The sequence below is a fragment of the Salvia hispanica genome, chromosome 5 (genome assembly GCF_029641045.1).
Source record: "Salvia hispanica isolate PSC_SH4W2 chromosome 5, Shi_PSC_v1, whole genome shotgun sequence".
Taxonomy (NCBI): Eukaryota; Viridiplantae; Streptophyta; class Magnoliopsida; order Lamiales; family Lamiaceae; genus Salvia; species Salvia hispanica.
Window position 1 is genome coordinate 24665102 of NC_142696.1, and position 19403 is coordinate 24684504.

At 38.2% G+C, this 19403-nt stretch overlaps 3 protein-coding genes across 5 annotated transcripts; 1 reads left to right on the top strand and 2 right to left on the bottom strand.

Moving 5' to 3' along the window:
* Positions 1–117: 117 nt before the first annotated feature.
* Positions 118–4441, bottom strand: LOC125191200 (serine/threonine protein phosphatase 2A 55 kDa regulatory subunit B beta isoform-like). Its single transcript, XM_048088709.2, has 14 exons — positions 4169–4441; positions 3985–4088; positions 3642–3749; positions 3379–3498; positions 2777–2965; positions 2596–2687; positions 2255–2373; positions 1685–1808; positions 1468–1591; positions 1100–1168; positions 907–998; positions 752–826; positions 585–661; positions 118–490 (listed from the first exon to the last, which is right to left on the bottom strand). The coding sequence occupies exons 1-14, from the start codon at positions 4272–4274 to the stop codon at positions 357–359; spliced, it is 1533 nt and encodes a 510-aa protein (XP_047944666.1). The 5' UTR covers positions 4275–4441; the 3' UTR covers positions 118–356.
* A 3160-nt stretch (positions 4442–7601) lies between these two features.
* LOC125186524 (uncharacterized) lies at positions 7602–13037 on the top strand. 3 transcript variants are annotated; one of them, XM_048082895.2, is made up of 13 exons: positions 7602–8088; positions 8808–8943; positions 9081–9211; positions 9331–9532; positions 9619–9857; positions 9952–10063; positions 10144–10288; positions 10371–10513; positions 10587–10756; positions 10833–11138; positions 11211–11266; positions 11357–11568; positions 11661–13037. In XM_048082895.2, exons 1-13 carry the CDS (start codon positions 7879–7881, stop codon positions 12836–12838), a joined length of 3240 nt encoding a protein of 1079 aa, XP_047938852.2. In that variant the 5' UTR covers positions 7602–7878; the 3' UTR covers positions 12839–13037. The 3 variants fall into 3 exon arrangements, with proteins under 3 accessions (XP_047938852.2, XP_088915083.1, XP_047938853.2); XM_089058957.1 differs by lacking the exons at positions 7602–8088; positions 8808–8943 and having other exon boundaries at positions 9082–9215; XM_048082896.2 differs by lacking the exons at positions 7602–8088; positions 8808–8943 and having other exon boundaries at positions 9091–9219.
* A 2666-nt stretch (positions 13038–15703) lies between these two features.
* LOC125186851 (anthranilate phosphoribosyltransferase, chloroplastic-like) lies at positions 15704–19016 on the bottom strand. The gene is made up of 10 exons (XM_048083318.2): positions 18621–19016; positions 18361–18504; positions 17735–17896; positions 17554–17637; positions 16850–17038; positions 16654–16744; positions 16472–16531; positions 16260–16378; positions 15946–16080; positions 15704–15864 (listed from the first exon to the last, which is right to left on the bottom strand). The coding sequence occupies exons 1-10, from the start codon at positions 18801–18803 to the stop codon at positions 15826–15828; spliced, it is 1206 nt and encodes a 401-aa protein (XP_047939275.1). The 5' UTR covers positions 18804–19016; the 3' UTR covers positions 15704–15825.
* Positions 19017–19403: the final 387 nt, after the last annotated feature.

Genomic DNA, 19403 nt, shown 5'->3' on the forward strand with positions numbered 1-19403 from the left:
TTTCAGATGCTATTAGTCTGAACCATTCATGTACAATACAATAACCTTGATCATTAATGTGATTCTTTGTGGTTATTTTGTTTGTTTAACTTTCGAAAAAATAGTATGCAACAAAAATTTGAAAATAATACTACTTTTTTGCAATTGTGAAGATACTGGTAAGAATGCACCATCCAAAGGGAAAACAAGAATCCTCCAAAGCCCAAAAACTGGCTACATCTATATATGCAGAGGCAACAAGCCCCACTGGCTCTAGTCTTCGCTGCTCGAAAACTATGTTGTTGCAAGGTACAACGCAAAACATGAACCATCTAAAAGTCGCTTGCTATAAGCAGTCTGTACAATTGCTATATACATTAGGCATGATACATTAGCAGGCTGCTTCCAGCAGCACAAGCAATCAGATTAGTTGATGGATGCCAAGCCATATGCAGCAACTTAGAATTGAAATCGTACGAAAAATCGTTACTTTCTGCACCACGTCCATCAACTGAAGACAGGTAGAAGCAGTAACAGAGATCAAATGCATGATGTAGTAAAGCTGACAAGGAGATAAGAAAGAAGTAAATAGAACAAAAGGTCACCTTGTCTGTAGAATCCCCTAGCTATGTTGCTTAGAGATGATCTTCGAGGTCTTGATGTGGTTTGGCCTTGGGGCTTTCTGCAAGCAATACGATGGAGCTAACGATGTAAGAGAGTTCAAATCAGCAAGAACTGCAAGAGGTGCGAAGAGATTATACAAAGCATCCACCTAGTTGGGTTTCGACTAGCTTCAATGGTTACTCCTTCAGCCCCACTTCCGTTAGAGAACACACGTAGAATATTGCTAATAGAGAAACCAGGCATCATTTTAGAGTATTAATACAAAGAAAAGTTATAGTAATATTGCTGGTAGCCATGACTTACCTGTAAGATCCAGTTGCAAAATTAAGGTGGTCTTTAGAAACACAGCATTCAAACTTATCGAATATTGCATCATTGTTGTACAGATCTGCCAACTGTGCAATATAATGTTCTTATTCAGCTTGATAAAATCCATATTTATTAAGCTAGAACCTAGAAATACTATAGTTACGAATGTCACATATGAAACCCTGACCTTCGGCCGTAGGTTTTCATGAATCCTAATTGTTGCAACTGGACCAGAGTCCATATGCATATCCCATAGCTGACATAGAAGAGAAAGCTTAATAAGAAAATGAAAAGCACCAAATTCCTTTGAATCTGTATTGATGTTCAAAACATAGAGTAAGTGCTAGCAAAATATAAGAATTTCGTTGAGGTCTTATCGATTTGGGAAGGCTTATCAGAAGAATAGGCTGGAGTTATTAATGAAATGCCTACTAAAGTATTCATAATTAATAATGCTCTTGGAGTACAATCTAGAAAGACAAGTAATAAAAATAGCTAACATGAAGTTCTAATGGAGAAACAACGTATTCAAAGGAACAAAAATGGCTGACAGACCTTCAGATTCATGAAATCACGGCTTAATATATGTCTTCCATCATTTGCAAACTTCATATCAGTTATTGACGCAATGATCTCGGTGAAGAAAGATTTCTGACCATGGAATTCCTCATCTTTTAGTCTATAGCATAAAAAATTTAGGTTCAGTAGATGAAAAGGTCCGAAAATTACATACATATAAAACTTAAAAGAGGTAGAAAAAACTAACACTCACATCGTTGCACTGTGATCACATAGTGCTGATTTTCTCATGTCTACTAGCCGAATAAAACCTCTTGAACTGCTGTAAGCTAGCAGATTACAGTGAGATGGATGGAATTCAACTGCTGTGATCACCTCTGGACAATATTTCACGAAAATCAAATCATTCATCTAATCATAAGTAAAAAGGAAAAGTGCAAATATCAGAATACCAGAATTGACGTCTAGAAACTTCCGAATATATTTAACATTTCCTCCTTAATAGAATTTATGGTATGTGTTAGTGAGGGATTGAAGGTATTTTCTAGATAATGAAGACAACAAAAGCGAGTGCCCATTGCCGACTTGCTCGTACTATTTGTTTTGTTTTACTTAGAGCACAATAACAAAAATGTGCTCTAAAATGGTGATGAAATTGTTTTCGAGGTAAATGTGATGCGAATCATGCGATTGCATCTGAAGTTATTTTTTATTTAAGGTATGGAAAAAGGAAATAGAGAGATAGAGAGAATATGGCAATTATGAAATGTTGAATAATGACAAGATAACAAAGCATTTTCCATTTGTGTGTGTGACAAATTACCTATGAGATCTTCCATGTTTACAGGCTTCATGTCAATGATATTAAAACACTGATTGCTGACTTCTAGATTCCACAAATTTATTCTCAGATCATCTCCAGAAAGAAATGTCTCCCAATCACTGGAATGAAATATTAGTTGGCCAATAAACATGGAGAATAAAAAAATCTGTTACAAAATATCACTTGTCATGCTTAATACATATATTACTACCATTATTCCTTTTTTATTGGGTTGGGGGAGGGGGGGGGGGGGGGTTTAATGCATGCATGCATACAGTAGCGAAGCTTTATATGCTCTGAACTTAAATAACAGTAAAATCATTATTTTATAAAAGGCGTACCTATTAACAGAGATAGAGTTGATACTGAAATCATGAGCATGCGCATACACCTTTCGAGTTCTTGAAACACTAGCATCTTCTAAACATGCTATCTAGATACAAAACAAACCTGATATCATGGCCAAGCTAATTTAGAGATACATGCTCTTATTAAGAAAAATGACAAATTTGAAACACATACCTTGTCATTTGTTCCATCATAAGAAGACACGCCATTCCCTATGTTTTCTTTCCATTCTAGAGAATGACCATTGACAAAAGATGACTTTTGCCCATTAATAAAACTCTTTTCACCTAAAAGTGAGTTCTCTGAAGATATTGGTTGACTCGTCTCTATCTCTTTGACTTGCTTAACTTGACGATCCTTGACCTGCCTTTAGGCACCCATTAATAATATCATAGGGGAAAAAACAAAGACTGTTATATAGAGTAGAAACAAGAAAATATATCCACAGGTAGTGGAATTGACTCCTTCTTGATGAATTGATAACAGAATTTCCCATATTAGGTCTGTCGAAAGAAGATATATTTACTAACTTGTGTTTAATTCAATCATCAAAGAGTCAACAGAAGATATGAGTGGATGCTTACACTTTCCTCACAGCTAGACTGTCAGTGACTAGGAACACATTCACCAATTCAAAAAAGTTTACCGAATTTTTAACCTTTTCTATCACACGTCACAGTCAGATAGTGTAAATTTTCTTACATAATCCCATCTTCAAGAAATTCAAATAACTGTTCAACAATTTTTATTAGGACGAAGGGCGAAGAGTATGATACCTTCCACAATTTGATAGTCTTATCATTTGATGATAGAATATTTAGTGATCCAGTAGATGCTGCACACCACCTAACTTTATTGATCTTTTCTTCGATCTCCACACTCCTCAAATAATCAAACTGCACGGAAAGTGCTAATCAAAACGGGTACAAGTACAAGAACTATGCAGTCAGGACCCCTCGAGCTCCAAAACCGCCAACGAAAGATAACTATCCTTCCCAAAATCTCAAAATACAGAGAAACTAAAAGCTAAAGCACGCACCTCTGGCTCGTGACTTTGAAACTCCGTTTTGTAATGATATTTAGGATGCTTCGCAATAACTCTATCAAGTCTCTCCAACTCGTTCCGTGGAGTGGATCGGACTAAGTCCTATAATGCCAATGAGAACACATGAAGCTTGTGAACTCAATACAAAACACAAATACGCCAAAAAAAAATCTAAAATAAATATATCTTCAATGCTACACTCAACATCTACATATAATCATCAATTTCCACTTATCAACATGAACATATCCACTACTGTAATCATCCAAAACAAACTCATTTTTTCCAGCAAAAACTTATTCGTTACAGAAAAACACAAATACAAAGAAATACGCACATCTTTAGCACCGTTTTCCTGAAAAATGACGACGCGGCCGCCTCGATCGCCGACGGCCAAGTGATCGCCGCTTTTGTCGAACTCAATTGCGGAAATTACATCAACTGCGAGCAGGAGAAACGGCAGATTAGAGTCAAGGAGTGAAAAATCGGAGAATGAAAGGTGAAGCGGCGAAGAGATTTACTGTCGCGAACGTCTTCTCCGGGTAGTTTATCGCCGAAGACCTGAGAGAATTTCCAGTCCAGAGCGGCGGCCGGCGACGAAGAGGAAGAGTCCGAGCTGAAACTCATACTCGTTTAGGTTGAAATCGACAGCTCAATTCGACATTCTTCAGCAGCAACACGAGCGTCGATTGCTGATTTTCTCTGTGGTGACCGTGAGAGAGAGAGAGGGAGAGGTGTTGGGTTTCCGTTATCCACACAATTATTTTCAGTAGTTGTAAAACAAAGCTTCTACGTCAGGCTCAATTTTGCTATTTTAGGTGTAAATTGTAATCTTCTTCTTCTACACTTTTTCTTTTTGTAGAAAAATTATTTTAGTGAACTGGATTTAGGTGAAGACTTCAATAATTAAAATTATCACATTTTATATATGTTTGACCACTTAACAATTATGAAGTTTGGGAACCAATGACGAGTAGATTTAAATTACTGAAATTCAAAACCGACATTACGATTCAGACAGGTTGCAATAATGACGAGTAGATTTAAATTACTGAAATTCAAAACCGACATTACGATTCAGACAGGTTGCAATAGAGTTATCATATTATAGGGTCGACGACAACTTTAAAAATAAAATTCATTAGAATTTCTCAACTCACGTATATTGGCGGTAGCCAGCAAGGGTCAGTCAACCTCTCAATTCCGTCCCGCTCCACAATTGGCTAATAACATCCTTACGTGATTTCTTTTTAATATTTACTTGATTACATGTATTATTTTAATTTTTTTCACATGTTCTCTTAAATAAAAATTCAATTTTTTTATATTTTAAGTGAATTTATAGTTACTACCAATTTTTACATTAAATTAAGATTGAATAGATTATTTTAAAAAAATGGTTTATAGCACATATTAGAGGCCCATATATTCCAGATATTTGGCCCAAATAAATTTATGTAGTTATGCTGAATAAAAAATAGGAAGTTGTAGTACTATTAATTATAATGGGCTTTAATCCCAACATCAAGCCCATTAGATATATTAAATTATTAAAAGTGGTATACTCATTTTATACTATCAGTCAATATCTTTTAATATAGTTTCAAAAATCTACTTTATTTTATTCATTGAAGATTTTCGCTAATTATAATAGATCACAGCAGAAAGAAGATCAGGAAAAAGGGTCTCGTCTGGAATAAACTATTTTGTTGTATTGTAATGATTATTTTCTTAAAATTCTCAAAACAAAAAGTCGTTGTCACTATCCAATAATTTTGGTGAAGTATTGAAAAAAAATGTGGGGTAAATATAGATGGCCTCAAATTGCTTATCCAGAGTTATGAAATTTTCTTTAGTTGTGTGTTATATATACTTTCAACTTTTTATCTTCTTTAAACTTTAATTTTTGTGTTGATTGTAAATCATACGATAACAAAGATTTTTAAGCATTGAAAAAGCTATTAATACCGTATAGATTTAATTACTGTTTATTTTCACAGGTTTATTTCTTGTTATTTGAGATGATCAAATGTCTCTTCATTCATAAGTTGATTTTTTTATTTTTTTTATTATTGATTTTGTTCTCAACTGCTTGTTCGCAAATTTTTGGATTTACACATATATAAAAAAAGTACCTTTATTAATTTTAGATACATCCATGATTATTTATCAATTTCATATCCATCCCAATATCCCACAAACTGCTTTTGACATGATATTATATCCTTAATTTTGTCATTTATAGTCGTTTTAATTCATTGAAAATAGCTGGATTTGTGGGCCTAAGCCTTTGGTACAAAAAATTGACTGTGAATATATTATTCAACTACCATGTCTACAGACTACAATGAGCAAACATCTCATGATGTCCTACAAATTTAAAGATCTGTTTCTAAAACTGTTTAGGAATATTAATAGTGAAATTGAAAATGTGAGACGTGATATGAGAATGAATTGGAATCATTATAGATGGAGTCAAAATTTTAATTAATGTAATACCACTACTTAATTTGGTGAGCACTTAAATGATAATCTAACAAATTATTACAAATAATGAGGTGTCAAAGTAATGTTCTTTTGATTATATGTCAAGAATTAAAAATATAATTTAAGATAGTAGTTATGTTTTTTTAAACGATATATATTTATTTATTTTCTAGTTATGAATGAAGTAATGAATAAATAAATAAACATCTTCAAATTTTTAGTTAGATGAGAGTAAAAAAACAAAAAGATGATTTCTGCACTACAATTGGCTGCAGGCTCTTTGTTTGTTTGATTCATCGAAATCTTGAATTCCTTTACATAGCTTAACTTTGCTTTTCGAATATTTTAGCTAGTGTATTATTTTATTATTATGGATCCAACATTGATTTTTCCTAATCATATAAATTTTGAAAAGTGTTTTTCCTCGACAAAAACGAAGTATGTTTATATAATTGAACATATATACAGAGATCCAAAAAGGTATTGATATTATTAAATCCATAATAGTGAGATATGATTTCATAACTTTATTGTCGACGCACGTGGAAGCAAAGACATAATCATACATTATATTTGAATCATCATTATTAGTCCTTGTTAATTTTATAAGGAAGTCAAATAGAAAAAATATAAAATTACCCCAGACTCTTACTTTCTTTTAAAATACGAAAATAGAGTAGTATAACAATAATAATAACATTTTTTTCATTATGAAAAAAAAAACTCAAAATCATACTAACAAAAATATAAGACAATAAACTGAGAGAATCAACAATAGAACTGTCCAGCAGACATTTCAAAGAGGCGGCCGCAAAATCAGCTCCGGAGCAACCGGGCCGAGCAACTGTTTTTGCGGCCCTATTGAACAAAAAAAACGCATACAACTGGCATCAAAGACATTAAATCACTTACAAGACCCCTCACATAATGTTCCAAACGATACCATATATGATACCAATAAAAACGCAAACAGTTAAAACAACCACCTAGTTGAGAATGGTCAAAAAATCGAGAAACAATATGTTTGAGTGTCTTTGGAAAATTTTGACACCAACCTCTTATTTCATACATATATACTAATAAAAAATGACCTTTCCCTACTAGGTAGATGTGTGAGACAAATACTAGGAATTTAAGTATATGTGTGAGAGACAAATACTAAGAATTTAACAAATAGCAACATAAGTAAATACTAAGAATTTAACAAATAGCAACATAACAATACACACACTGAGTTTGATATTATGCGAAAAATCGATAGATTCCAATTGCTATTTATCTTCAGAAACAAACACACATGGAAATGAAAGGCTCAAAAATGGGTAAGGCCTATTTCTTCTGTCTTGTTGAATTATGTCGCTTTCTTGTTTGCAACAATTTATTGTCTCTCTCCTTTTCCTCTCATTCATACATTGTTTTAGAATCCAAATTGATTGAACTGTTTCCCCCAGTCTTCATTTATTATCATCAAACGAATCTCTCTCTCTCTCTCTTATCTTCACTGTAGTCTGAGCTGCTCTGTCAGTCTCATGTGCTCTCTCCACCACTACCATCCTTTTATATCCATTTAGTTTTATTTTTATTCTATCACTCACTCTCACTCAAAAACACACACACACACAGTGCATTGTCTGTTGACAGTTGTTGAAGTGTTTCAGCAGTCTGATATGAAAGCACATTGTAGCATGAAGTAGAGCAGCATAAAGTTTGAATCTTTAATCTTTATGCAAAAATTTTTGGCAAAATGGGGTCAAGATTTTCTTCCTTCTTCCTTCTGCATTGTTGGTTTCTTCTGATTTTGAGTTTGGGAGTCAGCTGTGACGGCGCTGAGGTGGCTGTGAAGTTACTAGAAACTCCTCATGCTTTCTCCAGCAGGAATTACTCCACTTTCTCTTTCCAAGTTTTGGTGGGTGGCAATGCCACCATTTGCTCTGACTGCTCCCCCACTTGCAGGGTCAGTTTTTCCTTCACACACACACACACACTCCTAGTAAAGGTGTAATCTTTTTAGCTTTTTTTTGAACTGGGAATTTCTGGTTTAATGTGCTTATAGCAAATCTAGATATGATGTTTAGATGTAATATTTCCACATTAAGCTTTGTAGTTCAATAAAAATCAAATCTTTAAAGATGCAAAGTTTCATTTTTATTCATAGAGATAGATTGTTTGCATGAGCTCTGGCTTGATTAAATAAATATGAAGTGTTCTTGTAAACCATGTGCAGAGGCAATATATAAAAGGGTGTCGGTTGAAAAAGTTACTCCTCTTTGTTAAAAATAGATGATTTTGTTTCTATGTTGCAAAGAGGAAGAAAATACATAAGCAGCTAGTTTTACTAGATTGAGTTTTCTATGGCAGGATAAAATTGCTCATTTTGTAAGAAAATGAGAAATTTGCTAATAATATTATGACAATTTTGGTTTTACTTTTAATTTATAATATGGTTTCTAGTTTCTATATTTCAAAGAGGAAAATACCTAAGCAGCAGTTTTTCTGTTATAGAAAGATCAGAACACTAGATTTATCTATGTGCTTTGAAAATTGAGTTTTTCTATGGCTGCTTATTTTGTGAAGAAAAGGAGAAGAATCTTGCTAATGAATAATGACACTCTGCAATTTTGGCTCTGATAATAGGATTTGCTTAATAATTTTGACATGTTTCAAAAAATGCAGCTGGATCATGGCAAGGATTTACCTTGTGATGGTGGAAGGATATCTTATTCAAGACTGTTAGATGGGAACCATTCATTCGAGGTGTGCACGGAAGGGTCTCGCGGAGCTGCCTGCGCGAGCTATGACTGGACCGTTGGTCGAGCAACCTCCCTAACTCTCTTGAATCATGATAATATGGCACTGCATAAGTCTATTTATCTCTACATTTTTGTGAATGAGACAGCATACAATGCTTGAATTTGAACCTAATTGAGCCGTGCCTCTAAATTGCAGACACCGTTAAACCCACAGCGCGCATAACAGGAGAGACAAACTTCACGAGTGCTTCTCGTGTTTCAGTGAACATATCTTTCAGTGAGCCCTGTGGTGGTGGTTTCGTATGCCCTTCTGTAAATGCCTGCAACGTGAGTAGGTGGTCAGCTAGAACTCGATAGAAATCCACGTGTTCGAACTGTTTTATGATCTCATCATTTCTTTGGCTTGTGGACCATTATGACTCATGATTGTGTTCTTGACAAAACAGCTTCTTGTGTATGGTGCTGGAGAAGTCTTGCCAAATACACTCAACGTTATTGAGCCAAACATGAAATACTCTCTTGATGTCAGCGTGTCTGAGAGAGTTCGATATGGACGCCTGATCTTGGTAATGGACAAAGATTTCTGTACAGACTCTGCAGGAAACCAATTCACAAGAACAGATAATTCTAGTTTGGTTATACATTTTGGTGAGTTTGATCCTTATCAGTTGTGGTCTAAATTCTAATCATGTTTACTTTTCACATTACTAATGTGCATTTCTCTCGCTCTGCAGATAAACGAACCGTACTCGTGAACATGAGAACTCATATACCGGAACAGCTACTTCAGATAAGCACTGAAACTAGAACTGTATTGGCAACTAATAAGGACAAGTTCTTAAAGGTTTATCTGTATTTCACCGAACCTGTCATGAATTCTTCTGCTGAAATCTTGAACTCCCTCAATATAAATCAAGGATCGCTCGTTCCCATAAATGGGAGTAGCCGTGGACAGCGTAGATTTGGCTACCAGGTCCATTTTCACTCTCTCGAGATGAACTCTACTTTGTTAACTAACTTAACACCTTGGTTTTTTTCTACTGAAATTCCCTCTTGGTTTTTTGCAGATCACTAATATGTCGAACTTGGCTGTTGCAACCGTGAGCCTGCAGTCGAACATGGTGATTGCCAGACAGGGGACGCCCGTTGCTCCTGTGTCGCCTGTAACGTTCCTCTATGGTATGCAAAAGAACCCAAACACAAGAAACTAATGTGTTTCCACAGAAATTGAAGTTTCATTTGCTGATGTATGGTTTTAGACTCTCAAAGACCGGCTGTAAGGCTGAGCACGACATGTAACGTGCGGACGAGAGAGAAGATTATACTTATAATGATCAAATTCATGAAGCCAGTGTTCGGTTTCAACTCATCTCATTTATCAATTTCTGGAGGGCATGTGCAGAGGTGATATATAATTGCTGTGTATAAATATTCAGCTACACATTTTTCCACAGGTAAAAATTTCTCTTGTTTGTGCATTCAACAGCTTCATAGAGGTGACTAGGAGAATCTACACGGCCCATGTACGAGCAGATACGGATGTCATATCCGTATATATTCCTGAAAACGTGACATCCGATGTTTCAGGGAATGGAAACGGAGCATCTAACACCCTGCAAGTCAGGCACTGTAAGGACTCAAATTTTTTTTCTTTATGATCATATTTTAACCATTTTTTCCCCACTAATCGCATTCCCTTTAGATTCAGCACCCGTTGAATCTATGGTGCTTTCGTACTTTGCCACTGGTGCTTTTGGTGTTACAGCTTTGGTAGCCGGCTTCCTGACTGTTTCAACAGCAAGTTTGCTATCCGCTGGAGCATACTCCAAACCGAGCGCTATCCTGTGCTCAGATGCTGCCAGAAATCTTTTTGTAATCTCCCATTACTTACTGATGATGATTAGCTCATGTTTTACATACCATACTTATGTGATCTAACTTGGTGCAGAGAGTCGCGTCGCATATTCAAGTTTTCGCATTGTCTAAATGGCTAGCAGTCACCTTACCTGTCGAATACTATGAACTTACAAGAGGCTTACAGTGGAGCATTCCCTACTTCAATCTCCCATGGGAGACGGGCGACCAGCGTTCAGTCATGGTGGGATCGACTTCTCCCAAGGACCGGCTGATCCTTGCTCCCAAAGAACGTGACTCAATATTCGTCGAGGGCCTTAAACCAGAAGCTGCAAATGTGGATTCACCAAAGGTTTTTGGTTTGCCACTGAATCCTATGGAGTATGCATCCTATTTTGAGGTAAGGATCGAACTACTTCCGCGCTAATCTTGCTGTTCACTTCTGTATACTGATTGAGGCTTTTCAACGCAGAGCCAGTCTACAATGCCGGTAGCTGAATACATCTTGGATCCAGAGAACTCACACGGGTAAGCAAGCACGTTCGTTCTTACCGAGAACTGGTTTTTTAAGGCAAAATCTACCACTGCAGTTAGATGAATGCCTAATGTTTCTTCCAGATGGAGAGATTTCAGCAGAAGCATGTTCTGGCTAGCTGTAATCGGAATCGGTTTAATACTGCTCCACGCTCTAGTTCTCATGATCCTCAAATTTAAGAAACAAAACAAGGAAAAACAAAGCTACGGTGCACTCATTTTCCCAAGATTCGAGATCTTCCTTCTGATACTGGCACTGCCTTGCATCTCCGAAGCATCAGCTTCTCTAATCAAAGGTACATCGAAAAAACTACTCTTCTCTACATTTTCCACGGAAGAAACATGCATTGTCTGAAGCTACATTGTCATCTTGATCGTTACTCGTTAGGAGCAACGCCTACTGGCACGATTGTGGGTGTTCTCATACTAAGCCTAGTAGCATTCGCGCTGCTCTGCCTGCTCGTATTCCTCACCTTCGGCATCACACTTGGTAAACTGCTTCAATACAAGGAGGTTCACCAAGAAGGCCAGACATTCCACTGGTATCAAGAGCTCATTCGAGTCACACTAGGCCCGGGCAAGAGAGGCCAATGGACATGGAAGAACGAACGTCGTTCCATCTACTTAACCATACTAGGCCCTCTCTTTGAGGACCTAAGAGGCCCTCCTAAGTACATGCTGTCACAGATCTCCGGGAGCAGCTTCACCAAGCCGGGAGACAGGATCATCGCCTCAGACGACGAAACAGAGGATGCAGAGGCACCCTTCATACAGAAACTCTTCGGAATCCTCAGAATCTACTACACATTTCTAGAGTCCGCGAGGCGAGTAACTCTTGGCATCGTTGCAGGCGCCTACTCACAGACGTGGACTTCAAGAACTCCCGCGGTCGCCCTCCTCTCCATCACCGCGTTCCAGCTCTTCTTCATGGTGCTCAAGAAGCCATTCATCAAGAAGAAACTCCAGCTTGTTGAGATCATCTCTGTCTCCTGCGAGCTCGTGATCTTTGCCTTCTGCCTCGCCCTCTCGGACAGACAGTTTTCGCCTCAAAACGACAGGAAACTAGGGATTGCAATGGTGGCGGTGTTCTTGCTAGCATTTGTGGTACAAATGGTCAATGCGTGGCACGCATTGTACAAACAGATCAAGCAGTTGGATCCCATCAAAGACTCAATTTTTATTGGCCTAAAAAATGCAACCATTGGATTTGCATTCTTGATCTTGCCTCGTTGCTTGATCAAGAATCTGCTTGAGGGGTTTCCGATCAACAACCCCGGGGAGACAGACACAACGAGCAGGAACCGGAGCTCAGAGAGCCGGAGCTCCGGGGAGAAGCCATGGCTAAGGCAAATAAGGGAGATGGCAAGGTCTAGCTTTACAAGAGAAGAAGGCAAGGCCACCACTCCAACTGACCCTTCTTCGAGTAAGGTGAGGTGGAGTGGGTTTTGGAGGAGTAAGAGGAGCGGGAGCTCGTCGGCGTCAGCCTCCGCCTCGACGTCAATGGACTATAAAGCGAAGCCGAGGGGATTGCACAAAGAGTTGGAAGACATTTTTGCATCCAAATGAGAGGTTTTGAATTTTGATCAAGCCTTGTTTCACCATTTTTAGATGCCTTTCTTTCCTTTTTTGGTTTTTTTATATTTTTATCATTTTATGATCCATGATAACTCAACAAATTGTAAGAACCAAAGCAGGCTTCATTGGCTCAATGAATCTGTATATTGTGTGTATTCATCCTAAATATACTCCTACTTATTATCAAGAATTAAGTACTACTCCTAGTATTTTTATTAAGAGTTAAAAAGTTATATTTCAAAAAGGTGTTATAATTTATGTTAGTAATATGTCTAAATGCGGTAATGTAACTATTTCATCCGTACTCCCTCCGTTTTGCCATATTTGAGGCGAAACTTTTCGGCACGGAGTTTTAAAAATGAATATTGAGTGTGTTAAATAAATAGATAAAAAAGTAAGAGAGAGGAAAAAGTAGAGAGAATAAAGTATAAAGTGAATAAAGTAGAGAGAGTAAAGTAAGAAAGAGAAAAAAGTTACCATATAAGGAAATGACTCAACTATGAAGAAACTTCCCGAAATAGTAAAATGACTCAACTATCGTAAAACAGAGGGAGTATAAAAATTAGAGTAAAAGACGGAAATGTACTTACATACAAACACTTAACTCAATTCTTGAGAAATAATATACATTTGAAACAATAACTCATGACTTTGTGTTTTTAAATAAACCATTTACACTTCTAAACATCCTCATTCCTGAGTACATCCCCATCCGTGCTCTTAGTTAAGAGCACGGAAGTGGGCCCAGACCCACTTTTACTCCTTGTCCTCAGCTAAGAGCACAACACCCACATCCGTGCTCTTAGCTAAGGACAAGCTCAAGGGTTCCACCATTCTATTATTCAATTTAAATACTCCAATTATTAAAAACATTTCTACATTATAAAAATACATTAAAAAATAAAAATTACATAATTAAAATCCTAAAAAATAAAAAATTACATAATTAAAATACTAAAAAATAAAAATACATAATTAAAATCCTAGAAAATAAAAAATACATAATTAAAATCCTAGAAATTAAAAATTACACACGTGGAAGACTAGTCCTCTATCCCCAATTGCCTCTTGAGACCCCGGATCATTTGCTCATGTGTTGCAAGTTGATCCAGAGTCATCCGAGACGTATCGTTCATATAGAGTTGACTCAAGATGGCCCACAACGTGTTGTTCGGGGGTGGAGGAGGCACAAAGGGAGCGGGGGCGGATGGAGTCGAGGCGCGACGGCGGGGGCGGTTGGCCGCCGCCTTCTTCCTTCCTTGCGGGCGGGAACTGCTCGGGCCAGCGTCGGGGCTACCCAAGTTAGCTCCGGCAAGCTGGGTAGCCACATCATCGGAGACGCCGTCGGATAGGGCAACCGACCTGGACCGTTTGCTGGAGGAGCTGGAGGAGGATGCTGCTATGCCGCCCCTATACTTCGGATGTTGGCGCCCCTTCTGCCAACAATCGAGGTACTTGAACGGTTTGAACTCCTCCCGTTGGTATGCCGCCAAGGCGGCAGTGATGATGTCGAGCTCGTTCGTGCCGCTCCCCGCCGACCGCTCTTCCTGGAGGTAAATCCCCTGGAACTTCCCGATTGTCTCGTTGCATCTGAAGATGCAATTGCGAACCATACTATCATTGCGATATATGGTTCCCGCCGGCCGGTTTCATTGTAGAGGCGAGTGATGCGCCACCAATAAGTTTCCTCGGTTTGGTTCGTGCCGACGTCCGGATCTTCGGAGACTGCCAAGTAGGCTTTGAATATCACCATCATCTCACCCGGAGTGTACGGGGTGCGGGTGCCACGAACAGGAGGAGTAGGAACATAAGTAGGAGTAGGAGTAGAGTTGCTGCTCCCTCCCGATTCGGGTTCGGGTGCCCACCCGAACCCGGGGGCGTTTAGGTCGTGCAACGGGTAAGGATGGTAGCCACCCGGAGCTTGCGAACCTTGGTTTGAGGAGGGGCCGTAAATTGGGTTTCCGGACTATATCCAGCCTCGGAGTCGAACCAATCGTGGTTCCAACCGCGATTGCCGGATGGGTGATCGCCGGAGCCGGACATTGTGTAGTGTGGTGGGAATTTAGATGATAGAGTATGAGGAAAAAAGATGAGAGAATGTAGATGATGATAGAATAGATAATATATGAGAATGTGATTTTTTTTTGTGTTGGGGAGGGAGTATTTATAGATGAAAATGTGAATTTTGGGGAAAAAAAATTGAAAAATAAATTTAAAGTGGGTAGAAAACGAATATATTTTTTTGGGAAGTGGGAAAATATTTTTTTTTATTTAAAAACATTTTTTAAAATAAATTTCAAATTTTTAAAAAAATAAAAATAAAAAAACGAAATTTCCAACGGCTATGCCGTTGGCCAATCAGAAGCTGCCACGTAATGGTGCTCAGCAGCACGGACGTGCTCTTAGCTAAGAGCAGCGCCGTGCCGCTGGCACGGACGGACGAGGCTCAGCGGCGGACGGACGGACGAGTGCTCAGCGGCACAGACGGACGAGCAGCTGAGCTGCTACCGATGCGGATGCTCTTAGCTAAGAGCAGTGCCGTGCCGCTGGCACGGACGGACGAGACTCAGCGACGGACGGACGGACGAGTGCTCAGCGGCACAGACGGACGAGCAGCTGAGCTGCTACCGCTGCGGATGCTCTAATGTCTCAACCAAAATTAAGGAATACAAATAAAAACGTTAGCAAAACAAAAGACTAAAGTATAGTAAATAATTGTCTCCTCAACTTACACAAGCTTTTCTCTAATTTTTTTTAAAAAAACAACACAACTAATTGCATCTCTAATTTAATTTTTATTAGATGAATTTGCTGCAGTGATGGGTGATGCAAATTTTATTTCAATAAATCTACATCTTCAATGTAACTGTGTGTTCCAAATTTTATTTCAATAAATCTACATCTGCAATGTAACTGTGTGTTCCAAAAATGGAAAAACAACAACAAAAAGATTGTTTTATCAGCTTCCTGTCGGTATTCTACGCGGCAACTGGCGCATCAACAACTGCTTCCTTCTTCTGAAATAGAACAGAGGAAATGCCGTTTAGATTCATTTTCAGAGAGATTGAGGCATTACCTATTGCATCTCATCTTCTTACATTAGACGTCTCGATCCAGCGATGGAGAGTCTCGATAGCTTTGCCAGATTCATGCGTTTTACGAGCGAGATCCACGCCTTCCGCTAGATTGTTCACACGTCCGCTCACGAGAAGAGCAGCTGCCGCATTTAGCACCTGAATTGGAATGAAAACGAAGGAAATGAGTTGGATGCAGGTGCGAACGCAGAAATTTGTTGCGATGGTAAAGACTTTTCCACAACGATTCACACAAAATACCAAAAAATCGACGATGCTCTATCAAAGAGAACACTGGTACTCCTATATGATTGGACAAAGATACAAGGATATATTACCAAAGCATCCGCAATAGACCCTTTTTCTCCTGCTAAAACGCGCCTCAGCACGTCGGCATTGTACTCCGGCCCTCCACCCCGCAAGTCCTCCACCGTGCAGCGAGGGATTCCAAAGTCCACTGACATAATCGGTGTTAAACAAGTCACCATCCAAGAAATGAGTAAGAACGAGGTAGGAATCGAGGATTGGGAGGAAGAAATAAGGTTCTTACGTGGATCAAACGAGAACTTTTCTATATTATCCGGAGTGACATCAAGAACCAGCCCCGGCCCTGTTTATATTTACAGGAATTTTCAGAGTGATTCTTATAAAACTAAGAGCATAAGCTTACTGATACGAAGTAATATGCGATGCGTGAATCAAGAACCACTACAACCGGTTCATTGATCTTACCAAGGGGACTCATTTCGTCCAGTCCCTCAGAGTGAACTATCAGCGCCCTTTTCATGCCAAACCTTTGAAGTGCTTTCGCCATTTTATGGACCTAGCAAAGGACAGTAAAACTTATTCTCACATCACGAGATATATGTTTTCGTTAAGCCAAACTTGTAGCAGACACAGGATTTTAACAGGAACCACGTGGACTTACTAGATCTTCTGTGTACACCCCAACAACGGCATAAGGAACTCTGGCTGGATTCAACATGGGGCCTAAGATGTTAAATACAGTCTTTATTTTCAGCTTCGACCGGACAGGTTTAACAATTTTCATCGCTGGATGATATATCGGAGACATCATGAAGCCGATTCCTACTTCATTTACACACCTTTTAATACCCTGCACAGAGTGAATGTATTAAAAAGAAATCCAAGGCAAAAATGTACAGCACTTAGTTGTTTACAGAATTCTCAATTTCGAGTAAACCCCTATTGGTTGAGTTGTCTGAAAGTAATCTACAGATTAACTCAAGGTAACATCACCTTCAATTTACAAAGAAAACCACAAAGGCAGTAACTTTGCGGCTAGGAAGCAAGTTTAAACAGGCTTTGACTAGTCCCGTTTCAGATCAGTAGGTGACCGTTCAAATCGACATCTTTAAGTGGTTGTAGAGACAGGTTTGCTCAATAGCCAAAACATACATTCAAGATTCCTACACTCATATCTAACGAAGCTTCAAGTTTCTGTCCGTTGCCATGTCACATTACCACATAAAACAAATCCCTAATTCACACCATTGTATCAAAATAAACAACTTTGAACCCACACTCAAATACGAAACTGTGCAAGATCTGTTTTTTATTGCAAAAGAAGCAGTAATTAAGAATATATATTTAAAGCAATCAATATATTACCTCTGGTTCCAAGTTAATTGCAACCCCTAAAGCTTCAAGTACATCGGCACTACCACAAGCGGATGAGCTAGATCGATTCCCTTGCTGAAATCCAACCCCAAATTTCAAGAATCATTTTTTAAACCAAAACATAATAAAACACAGACTGCTGTTAAAAAATCAACACAGCCCGAGGTCCCACCTTAGCCACTTTTGCGCCACTAGCTGCAGCAAGAATCGAAGCTCCGGTAGAGATATTGACAGTATTCGCGCCATCACCACCGGTCCCAACAATGTCCACAGCATCAATCAGCCCTTCCACTTTTTTACAATGACTCACCATCGCTCTGGCAAGCCCAACAACCTATTTAATAGTGTGCTGTCAGTATTTATTTCACTGTTTTTTTAACCAAAATGCCTATTTTCTTGCAATGTCACAAGATATACAAGTTAATGCACCCTTCCTACCTCCCAATTTGAATTAAATTTGGTGTCACTACACATAAAAGTTCAAACATGCATAAAATGAGCATCCACCACTAAAGATCTTATTCTTTTACCATGCCATAAAGCAAAATCCTTCCATCTATGGAAATGGAGCAAGAAAATCCCTTAGAGAAACGTCGTTGTCACGGTACATTCCCATATACAGATATACTCTTACTCAATTTAATGATGAAAATCAAGATTCACCATCCAAAATACTCAGCTCTGATTCAGAATGATCACTAGATTTTTGGCAGATCTCATACATAGCAACATAAAGTCAAACTGGCTTACAAACATATGCAAAAATCTCAGCAGAAAAAAGGGAATAATCACACTCACTTCTTCAAAAGTTTCTCCTTTGGCTCTCAACAGCACCAAAAATGCACTAATCAAAGCCTCATCAGCACCATCCAACAAGAAATCAAGAGATGCCTCAGCTTCATCTTCCGATAAATCCACCCCACTTATTAAAGACTCAATCAACTGCAAATCCCAGAATAAAAAATTAGGGAACAAATTCAGACATGATAAAATGACCTCTGTGTGTGTGTGTGTGTGTTTTTCAAAACATGGTCAAATGAAAAGAACCCAATTTTCACCTGACTGAAAGAAGACACCTGGCTGGTTGAATTCGGCAGAGCAGAAGGCAAAAACGTCGAGCACTCAGCACCAAAAGGGGCGTTGAAAAATGGAGTCTTTACCACACATCGCTGCTTAAAACGGCGATGAATAGCTGGGGAGGATTGAAACCGAGATAGTGATGGGATACGCAAAGAAGACATCTTTTTTGGCAGTGAAGAATGTTCAGAGTGAAACTCAACTAATAGTAGTACTAATACTATGATTCTTGAAACCTTCGAATCGTGACAAACGAATCAAATGTAAATTGGGTGAGTGTGAGGGAAGAGGGTAGTTGTGAATTGATTTGGAATTGCAGATTTTCTGGTGTGGCCCTCTTGGGTCATCGCTAGATGACGAATTGGAGATTGATGATTTATAGCTTTTTAATTAATTGAGGGAGCTAAAATGTACTCCATGAAGAGAAAAAGTATGATTTCAAGAATGGAATTCGAGAGTAATGGCTTTTTACTGAAATTTTAATTAGAATGTATGAGGAGAAAAGGTAAGATTTTAAGAATGGAATTTTAGAGTAATGACTTTTTTACTGTATTTGTTTTCTAACAAAAAAGGTACACCGAGAATAACTTATACTACTAGTAGTATTTTGTTAAAATAATTGAAATATTTATTAGGATTTATTTTCATTTATTTATGTAATGAAATGCGAATTAAAAAATTAACAAAAAATAGCCTTAAGCATGGATATGAATTAAACAAATGATTGATTGTCTCTGAAATCACAAACTAGTTAGAAATTTGGT

What these genes read in the sequence shown, in the direction of transcription:
- LOC125191200 (XM_048088709.2), bottom strand. Translation starts at nt 4,274, where the DNA reads ATGAGTTTCAGCTCGGACTCTTCCTCTTCGTCGCCGGCCGCCGCTCTG. An exon ending in TGTGATCACAGTGCAACGAT is followed by an intron (nt 1,592 to 1,684) that starts GTGAGTGTTAGT and finishes TTTATGCTATAG; the next exon opens with ACTAAAAGATGAGGAATTCC. An exon ending in TTTGCAACTGGATCTTACAG is followed by an intron (nt 827 to 906) that starts GTAAGTCATGGC and finishes TTTCTCTATTAG; the next exon opens with CAATATTCTACGTGTGTTCT.
- LOC125186524 (XM_048082895.2), top strand. Translation starts at nt 7,879, where the DNA reads ATGGGGTCAAGATTTTCTTCCTTCTTCCTTCTGCATTGTTGGTTTCTT. An exon ending in CTTCTGTAAATGCCTGCAAC is followed by an intron (nt 9,212 to 9,330) that starts GTGAGTAGGTGG and finishes TTGACAAAACAG; the next exon opens with CTTCTTGTGTATGGTGCTGG. An exon ending in AGCGTAGATTTGGCTACCAG is followed by an intron (nt 9,858 to 9,951) that starts GTCCATTTTCAC and finishes GGTTTTTTGCAG; the next exon opens with ATCACTAATATGTCGAACTT.
- LOC125186851 (XM_048083318.2), bottom strand. Translation starts at nt 18,803, where the DNA reads ATGTCTTCTTTGCGTATCCCATCACTATCTCGGTTTCAATCCTCCCCA. An exon ending in GGACGAAATGAGTCCCCTTG is followed by an intron (nt 16,532 to 16,653) that starts GTAAGATCAATG and finishes AAATATAAACAG; the next exon opens with GGCCGGGGCTGGTTCTTGAT. An exon ending in AAAGTTCTCGTTTGATCCAC is followed by an intron (nt 16,379 to 16,471) that starts GTAAGAACCTTA and finishes CGATTATGTCAG; the next exon opens with TGGACTTTGGAATCCCTCGC.